Consider the following 9,714-nt stretch of genomic DNA (forward strand, 5'->3'; position numbering starts at 1 on the left):
ATTCACCTGGCAAATACCTTGGCCTACCTGCGATATGGGGGAGATCTTTATACAGAGCTCTAGCATGGATTGAGGAGAAGATTATGAATAAGTTGGAGGGATGGAAAGAGAAACTCCTTAACCAGGCAGGCAAGGAAACACTCATTAAAGTAGTAGTGCAGGCGGTGCCTGCTTATGCTATGAATATCATCAAGTTTCCAAGAGTCTTTTGGAGAAAAATTAATTCTAAGGTAGCTAAATTTTGGTGGGCTTCGGCAGGAAAAGAACGAGGTATACATTGGAAAAATTGGGAATCAATCACAATGAGTAAAAGAGATGGTGGTTTGGGGTTTAAAGATTTAGAATTTCAAAACACTGCGTATCTGGCGAAACAAGCTTGGAGAGCCTTGAAGAACCCAAACTCTATTTGGGTTCAGATCCTAAAGGCAATCTATTTTCCAGATGGCAATTTTTGGGAGGCTAAGATAAACAAGGGATCGTCATGGGTTTGGAAGAGTTTAATACATGGACGAGAACTTCTTAGAAAAAAAGGTAAATGGAGTGTGGGGGACGGATCGCAAATAAGTATTTGGAGGGACACTTGGATCGACGAAGCTAGCCGAGCATTGGAGGGAGAAAGTCAGGATGCATCCAAAGTTAGAGAGCTTATTGAAGAAGGTGTGGGATGGAATAAGAGCAAAATTTTCAGCATGTTTTCACAACAAACAAGTGAAGCCATCATCAGAACTCCAATTAGTGTAGTGAATAAGAAAGACTGTCTATATTGGCCGCGAAAGGAAGATGGAATTTATTCAATCAGAACAGGCTATTATGCTGCGAAAGAGGATTATCTAGCCAAAAACCAAGGAAATCCATCTACCAGTACAGATAAAAGGGATCTATGGAGAGAAATTTGGAAAATGGAGGTTCCGCCAAAAATTAAGATGCATTTATGGAAGGCTAGCCAAAACATTTTGCCAGTGTATACTATTCTATACAAAAAAAGGATTTTAGACAACCCCTTATGCCAAATTTGCTTAAAACAAAATGAATCAGTAGAGCATGCCCTCTTACTTTGTGAGTGGGTAAGGGCTGTTTGGTTTGGTGCAGAATGTCAATGCATTCCAACAACAGAAACAGTCTCATCATTAGAAAATTGGCTAATGGACAATATTAAGAAGATTAGAGCAGAAGGCGGAGAAGACCAGGAAAAAAGAATTAGCAGAATAGGATTCTTGCTCTGGGAAGTATGGAAATCCAGAAATGATAAATTGTTTCAACAGAAGGAGATTAATCCTAGTTGGACAATTAAGAAAGCCAAACTATTGGAATACAGTTATTGGGGTGCTGCAGGAAAAAAGGCAGAGACAAAGACTGTAGAAATAAGAAGAAGAAATGCTAACCTGGTCCGTTGGAGACCGCCTCCGGATGATTGGCTGAAAGTAAATGTGGACGCTACTTTCAAGAAGGAATCTGGCAATGGAACTATTTCTGCTGTAGTTAGAGACAAAGAAGGGAAGGTCTTATTAGGATTTACAGGTAAAATTCAAGCTAACTCAAGCATTATAGCTGAAGCCATGGCAATAAGACAAGCCCTCATCATTGTAAATAATTTACAACTGGGAAAGACATTAATTGAATCAGACAATCAAAGATTGGTGCAAGCTATCAAATCCAAAAGTTCCATCGGCAGAGCATGGGCAATAATTCAAGATATCCAGATACTTTTAGAAGCTTTACCTGAAAAGGGTCTAACGTGGACTCCTAGGAATGGCAACCTCCTAGCACACGCAGTGGCTAAAGCAGCAGAAGCAGAAACCCTATCCCCAAATTGGAGTCTTCAACCACCTACAGAAATTTGTAATATAATACAAAAAGAAAGTTTGAGAACACAACCTTGAGAAAAATCATGTGATTCAGTGCATCAAATTTTGAGGTGATGAAAAAAGGTTTATCATTGAACTAATAAGAAATCAAATCCTCAAAATAAAAAAAAAAGAAAGAAAAAGAAAAAAAGAAGAAAAAAGAAGAAAGAAGAAGAACAGAGAAGAAGGTAACAATTAATACCACTTTCACAAATATTCTTCAACGGGAGACCATGTTAGAAGAGAACGAAATTAATTGGATTCTAAGCGGAAGGGACGCGTCATCATAATCCATGGCGTTGGTGGTTCACGGAACTGTTGGTCAGCAATGCAACCCTTCTCCCTAGGGATCTGTGACCTCCCTCCTACACAGAGGCACATTGGAACTCTGTTCATGGAGGAGACCAAATCGGACGTCTTGGAGCGACCTTGAAAGACCCATCTCGTCATCTTCATTTGCTGCGCTGAGGAGCTTTCTCGTCATCTTCGTCGCTTACCCAACCGGAGATTGCTGCACAGAAGAGTTGCCCGTCGTCTTCTTCGCGGACCTCATCGGAGCCTTTTATACAAAGAAGTTTGTCGTGGTCATCATTGTTGGTTTTGTCGGAGTGCACTGTATAGAGGAGCTCACTGAGCCGTGCAGAGGACGTCATCCGCAGCAACATGGTAGCTTAATTCATGGCTATAGACTATGGAGTCTATTCAAACTTCAAAGTAATGGCGGCCAGGGATAACACATGAGTAGCGCTACATTCAATTTAGGGAGTGGGTCGGGTTTCAGGTGGTTCTTGGAGTCGGGTTTGGGTTGTTGGGCATAGCCCAAGTCCCAAAAAAAAAACAAAAAAAAAAAACAGTCATGTCTATATAAGGTAAAAGGTAGAACTCATGAAAATTTAATACTTACTTAAATCACTTTCATTTTTTTCTTTGAGTTATTACTTGATTTGAATGTTAGAATATCTTTTATAGATATCTATCATATCTTTTAGAATCTAGTGTATAGTTTATCCGTAGAAAAAATAGGACGACGTATATTTTTTATGACTAACTATACCTTGAACAGATCCTTAACAGCGAAAAACAGTACACAAAAGTAGTTTCCATCATCAACAATAATGTTTTTGTCCTTCTAACATTGGAAATTAAAATGTTATCAAAATGAAAACATCACAATTATTAATTAAGCTATGTCCTATTAAAAAGTAGTGGAAAGACCGAAAGAGATTTATTTTGAAAGCATAAAGGGGGGGGGGGGGTGCATAAGAATCACGTTTTAATTAAAAATAAGATGCTTATTCTTTGTTTTCGTATGTTTTATTTTATTTTTATTTTTTGGGCATGCATCTACATCTTAAACAAAATTATGTTTAGAGCAATGTACCTAAGCACAATATTCGGAGTTAGGAACTTAGAATAAAAGCAATCTGCATTGTTCCCTGCTGTACCTTCAATTAATTGAATTAACAACTACAAATTCGATCATATATATAGTTGTCTGAATTAAATTTTATAATTTTAATTTATTAGTTGAATTATTACATTTTTTGTTCATTTGTCCTTGTGTACTTTGCGAAATGTGTAGTCATGTTCATGCATGCATGTCCGGACCAAATTTTAGATGATTGGGAAAGCATTGATCTTATCAGAATCTCAAATAATAATAATAATAATAATAAGAAATCAACATTGTCATTTAATTTGCATGTGCTCCAACAAATAGGGTATTGTCTTATATATATGCTGCCACCTCATAACAAAAATAGTTGAGACAAAAAGTGGCAGCGAATGGCTTAGCGAGTTGGCCTTCTAATATAATCGTTGCATATTATATTATTGCATGTGTGTTATAGATCTTTAATTTTTTTTTTTTATGGATATTATGATAACAATTTATTTTTATAGATCTTTAATATAACAATTTATTTTTATTAAAGATAATTTAATATTTATACTGACCAACAACCACTCAAAATTACTAAAAATTATTATTTCCAAAAATTTTTTGTTATGATAATACCTGCTAGACTTGATCACACGTTTGTAATTTTGTATGCAAGTGTATAACTTAAAATGATTATATATAAAAATTAAGTGTGGCAAAACGGGTCAAATTCATCGGATCGACTCGCTGAATTCATTAAAAAATGGGTCGGATTAGATTTTGGAGTCCTTCAAATTAAAAAAATTTGCCAAATCCGCACGGTCAAATTTGCGGATTTTGGTGGGGTGGGATCGGCCAGCCCGCCGGGCCAACGATTTTTATTTTTTCTTTTTTTATTAAATAAAAGAGTGATTACTACTACAAAATTAATAATTATATTATTTTTAAATACTTTTTGTCATTTTTTATTTTTATTCTTCTTTTAATTATTAACTTTATTTATTATATTTTACAATTTCATATATATACTTAAATGATGTGACTTATTTTTTAAAATAAAGATAGTTCTATGATAAATATTATTTTGAACAATTTTATTGAAATTAAAAACAAAAAAAAGATAATAAAAAAATTATATTATAATTTAACTATTTTTTATTTATATTTAATTTTTAATTATTATTTTTTGATTAATTTTAATAAATTTTATTTTTCAAAAAAAAAAATCAAGCGGACTAGTCCACTGACCCGAAAATTCGCTATGAAACGGGATGAGTTAGCATTTTAAGCTCACTTTAATTAGCGCTAGTCCGCCCCATTTATAATACAGGCCTAAGTGGGACAGGACGGATTGGGGGCGGACCGACCCACTTTGTCACTCCTATTAAAAACTGTACTACCCTTCTATAATAATAATGCCAAAAGGATTAGAGATGATTATGGAAATAATTAGTAATTTTATATATGTCTTTTGCAATAGATGTAATTTATCCAACTATACTTTGTTTTTAAAATCAACCGCAAAACCTAATTTAGACAATACTATATCACACTTTTGATAAACTAAAAAATCCAAGCAAATTTGTCAATCTTTAATTGGTCATTGTATTTATAGTTTTCTTTCATCTACAATACTCCTAATTTGACATGTTAAAAAGTACTGTATCGTAAATTTAAGGGTTATTTTAAAAGTTTATCACTAATTAATAAATTGCCGTATACACAAAATAAAATTTAAATTCTAACACTCGTTTAAGATAATAAGTAAAGTGGCAACTCGATTTGAATCATGGTTAAGTTCAGAAAGTGAAATATAGAATTCATAACAATAATGCTGTGTAAGAAAAAAAAAAGATTTGTTTGATGTTTTTATATGTCCATCGTTAATGAATTTCATACCATTAAAATTAAGAAAAGATGGTGGTGGGATTTATATTCATATCAATATTACATAAATCACATTATGAAGTTATGCTAATAAAAATGTACAAAATTTCTAATAAATTTTTAGGGAGTAAGAAGATTAAGAAGTGACACTCTATGTCTAATTAAGCACCTAAAGAGGCAACCTAGTCCTGCCTCTAACTCTCTAACACACTCATCTACTCCCTCTAATCTTCTCTTAACTATTTCTAAATCATCCTTAACAAAACCATTGGTTTTCCTAACTATTGTGCATGGAAACACATCAATTTCATTACTATTGATGACCCTCTTTTTTCTAGAGAACAATAATAACCACTCACCAAAATTATTCTTTTTCTTCAACACTTGTGGACACATAAAAATTAGTACTCTTCTCAAGACCAAAATGGTTACAATGCTTAGTTCTCTTAGAACTTTAGACACATTTGATAAACAATGTGTCTTACTATTAACAAAGCCATGATTATTTTCCATTTTCTTCAATGATTTAAGGATCTTAGAGATTTCCCTCTTTGCCCTTTTCTTGAAACAGAAGTAATCACAGATTTGGCTCTTAATGCTGGAACAATCTTGACCCTTTCCGCGACGCATCGCGGATTGAAGCTCTTGCGCGTGTTCTTTCGCGAGTTGCAACAATTCTCTTGCCGATCCACAAACATCAAGAAAAACAAGTGACATATCGAGTACTTTATCTAAGTACTTTTCTTGATCTTGATCATGGAGAAGAACCTTTTGGGAGAGTGAAGAACCAATGATTTGTTCATTCACACAATTGTACAAATGCACAAGCCTTGTTAATAAATCTGCATTATTCATGGAAGATGCTAATAATTCGAAATTCTTGAGCTCGATTTCGATGTCATTGGATAAAGGGTGTAATCTAGAAGGCAAGCTAATGGATCTAACATGGTAGTGAACTTGATCTGAAGTTGCTATGAAAGAATAAGAACACATTTTGTTACTCTCTGGTAGTGGTTGGAATTCTATTGATGCTGAAATGAACAACTTTGGTTTGAATGGACAACGTTTTATATATAAAAACCTTAGAAGAAGAAACCAACACATGGGTGCTTCATGTGCCAAGAAATTGATTTAATTTATTGTAAGCATATGTCTTTTAAAAATATTATTAATTAATTAGTACCTATCATTCTGGCCAACAACTACTAATACCTAAATATTTTCTTTAGTTTCAAATCCATTATAGTTGCCAACATACATAGTAACATATAGTTCTATTGCTATTTATGAACTCTCATATCTTTTTCTTTTTTTTTTTTTTGTTGAGAATTTAAGGTTTAGGATTTAGAATTAAAATTTTATAATTAAAATTTAATTAGGATAAAAATATTATTTTAAGGTTTAGGATTTAAAATTAAAATTTATTTAGGATAAAAATATTATTTCAAGATCTGATACCGATTGAAAAAATTAAGTTTTTAATTAAATTCTTAATTATATATATATATATATATATATATATATATATATATAAAATTAAATTAAATAAATCATATACCCTGGTAAACCTGCATTTCACCACTTCCACTTCTATTTTAAAATAAAAATCTATGTATTGTGTATTTAAATTAAATACCAATTATTGAGAGCATATATGAGAGTGCAGACATGTACTATAGGCATGCTTTCTTATTGTCTCCACAATCATTAGCAGTGTACATTTTGATGAAATCCAAAAGCGCTGGCATTGCTTGATTCTCTAGTTTTTAATATCAATCTTGTAAGTAGTTCATTGTACATGAAAGAGAGAGGTGAATAAGTAAAATGAAGAAAAAGACAAAATGAGGCAGAATCTAGCATGGAATAATAGATTCAAAATCTAGGTTTTGATTTGGTGTATAGGGCTACATATAGGGTTATATATTCGGTCAAGCTTCCAACATGCACAAAATAATAATATTAATTATGTGGGTGTGACCTCAAAATTCAACATCACCTGATTTATTTCTTAATTAAAAAATTAGGAGTTTGAATCTCATTTTAAATATAAAAAATATTTTTTAGTAATTTATCTTTAAAGAATAATGTTAGATAAGATAATTAAGGTGCATCAAAATAAGTAATTATGATCAATTACATTATATTAAGTGATGATATTGTTAGAGGTTGAGCAAAGAGCTTGCTCTGCTGCCTGCTCTGCTGCTTAAAGATATTGTTAGCATTGTTCAGTTAGTTGGTTAGACTAGTAGGCTGTAATTCAGTTTTTTTGTTAGAATTAGTGGGCTCTTGTTGACTCAGCAGAAGTTTCTAGGCCAGTGCTCAGTTATTCAGTTAGTTGCCAACTGTCATAGATCAAGTTAGTTGCTAGAAGGTTCAGGTGTGTCTATAAATGCCAATACTCATGTGTACTGAGACAGTTTTTCGCTCAAGCATCAATACACACATGCTTTCAGCCCCATTCTTCTTTCTTCCTTTTCTCTGAATTCACTCTGAGGTCTGGAACCTTTCATGGTATCAGAGCCTTCAACTTCACAGCTTTACACACCACGATCCAAGATCCAAGAGCAGTCATGGCTCAAGGATTCACAGCAACTCCAATTTCAATGAAACTAGATGAGGAGAACTTCTTGCAATAGAAGGATCAAGCAATTTTGACAATAGAAGGAAATGATATGCTGAGCCACATTACAGGACAAGGAGTTCCTCTACAGTTTGTGACTTCAGAAGATGGAAGAAATACAACCGCAAATCCAGAATATCAGCAGTGAAAATGACAAGATGCACTTCTAAAATCATGATTGTTAGTCTCTATGAGCAAGCCTTTCACCACCAGAATGGTAGGATGCACGTATACACAAATCAAAGCTAAGGTGATGCAGCTGAAGAACAAACTCAGCACTCTCCAAATTGGAGGATCTGTAACTGAGTATATACTGATGATCAAAGGCACAATTGATGCACTGGCCTCTGTAAGAGAGATGATGAAAGAAAGTGATCATGTGAGCGCAACCTTGAATGGCTTAACAGAAGAGTACTCATCAATTTACACTTCAGTACTTGTCAGGTCAGAAAGCATAACTATTGCTAAGTTGAAAGCACTACTACTAGCTCATGAAAGCATGCTTGCAAAATTCAGAAAGCCTGAAGCATTTATGCAAGAAAATATAGCACAGTTTAGAAACTATAACCAGCATCCACAAGCAAGAAGATGAGGCTTCAGAGGTGGATTCAGAGGAAGAGGAGGCAGAATGTTTTGAGGAGGTAGAAATTTTTCTGGTGAAGGAAGGCCAGCATAAGATTCAGCAAATGAGGCACAATTCACAAATGGAAGAGGTCAATTTAGCAGAGGAGGCAGATAGTATAGTACTAAAGGATATGAAAATGATAGACCACAATGTCAGTTGTGCAATAAGTTTGGCCATATTGCAAGAACCTATTGGTACAGGTACAATGAGGACCAGTATGAAGAAGAAAGTTATGGAAGAGAAGGATACAGTCACAGCAGCTCAGATCAGCTTGCTCAGCCTGAAGCTAACTTTTGCAACATGCTATCAACACCAGCAACAGTCCAGGACCCAAACTGATATCCAGATTCGGGTGCTACACACCACATGACTGTTGAGGAACAAAATCTGATGGAGAAAGAAGAATACTGTAGCAAAGAGCAAGTTGTGATCGGCAATGGAATAGGTTTGCAAATCTCATTTGTTGGAAATTCTTGTTTTAAAATGAATCTAAGCTCTAGGTTATTGCATATGAGGAAATTACTGTGTTCCTGAAATTACTAAGAACTTGATGAGTGTCCACCAATTATGCTGTGACAACAAGATCTTCTTTGAATTCCATAATGATAGGTGCTGTATAAAGACTAAAGACACAAAGGGAATTGTGCTTCAAGGCACAGTAGAGAGAGGCCTCTATAAGTTTGCTAATCTTCACAACACACAAACACCAACTGCTTATGTCTCTGCAATAAGAAATAAGAATGAGTCTTTACTTTGGCATGCTAGATTAGGCCATCCAAACCATAATGTACTCTCAAAAGCATTAAAAACCTGCAAAATCTCTGTCTCACCCGAAAAGATAAGTTGCTCAGCTTGTTGTATAGAAAAATCACACCAATTCCCTTTTCCCTCTTCACAAACAATGTACACACATCTTTTGCAGCTTGTGTATTCGGATATTTGGGGGCCTGCTCCCCTCTCAGATAGAAATGGAAACTGGTATTTTGTAAATTTTATTGATGCCTTTTTAAAGTTTACCTGGCTGTACCTAATCAAGACTAGATCTCAGTTAAAAATAGTGTTTAATAATTTTCAACAAATGGTTGAATTACAACTTAACACTAAACTAAAGTCAATACAAAGTGATAATGCTGCTGAGTATATTAGTCTATCGAAAAGTTTGCAGGATCGAAAAAATGGTGAATTAAATTTTGAACTGGTTTAAATTAATAGTATTTTTTATAAAAAAATGACTACAATATCCTTATTATAAAAATGACTAAAATACTTCTATTATATATATTAATTTTGAGAATCCTAAATTCTAGTCCGTTACTTTTCTGGGGTCATAGAGTTAGGATTTAGAGTTTTAAATATA

The 9,714-nt window shown here is 33.8% G+C and overlaps 1 protein-coding gene across 1 annotated transcript; it reads right to left on the bottom strand.

The window, feature by feature from the left end:
* Positions 1-2,698: 2,698 nt before the first annotated feature.
* LOC130975435 (uncharacterized) lies at positions 2,699-6,105 on the bottom strand. Its single transcript, XM_057900235.1, has 3 exons — positions 5,521-6,105; positions 2,899-2,973; positions 2,699-2,704 (listed from the first exon to the last, which is right to left on the bottom strand). The coding sequence occupies exons 1-3, from the start codon at positions 6,103-6,105 to the stop codon at positions 2,699-2,701; spliced, it is 666 nt and encodes a 221-aa protein (XP_057756218.1).
* Positions 6,106-9,714: the final 3,609 nt, after the last annotated feature.

Source organism: Arachis stenosperma, chromosome 1 (genome assembly GCF_014773155.1).
Source record: "Arachis stenosperma cultivar V10309 chromosome 1, arast.V10309.gnm1.PFL2, whole genome shotgun sequence".
Taxonomy (NCBI): domain Eukaryota; kingdom Viridiplantae; phylum Streptophyta; class Magnoliopsida; order Fabales; family Fabaceae; genus Arachis; species Arachis stenosperma.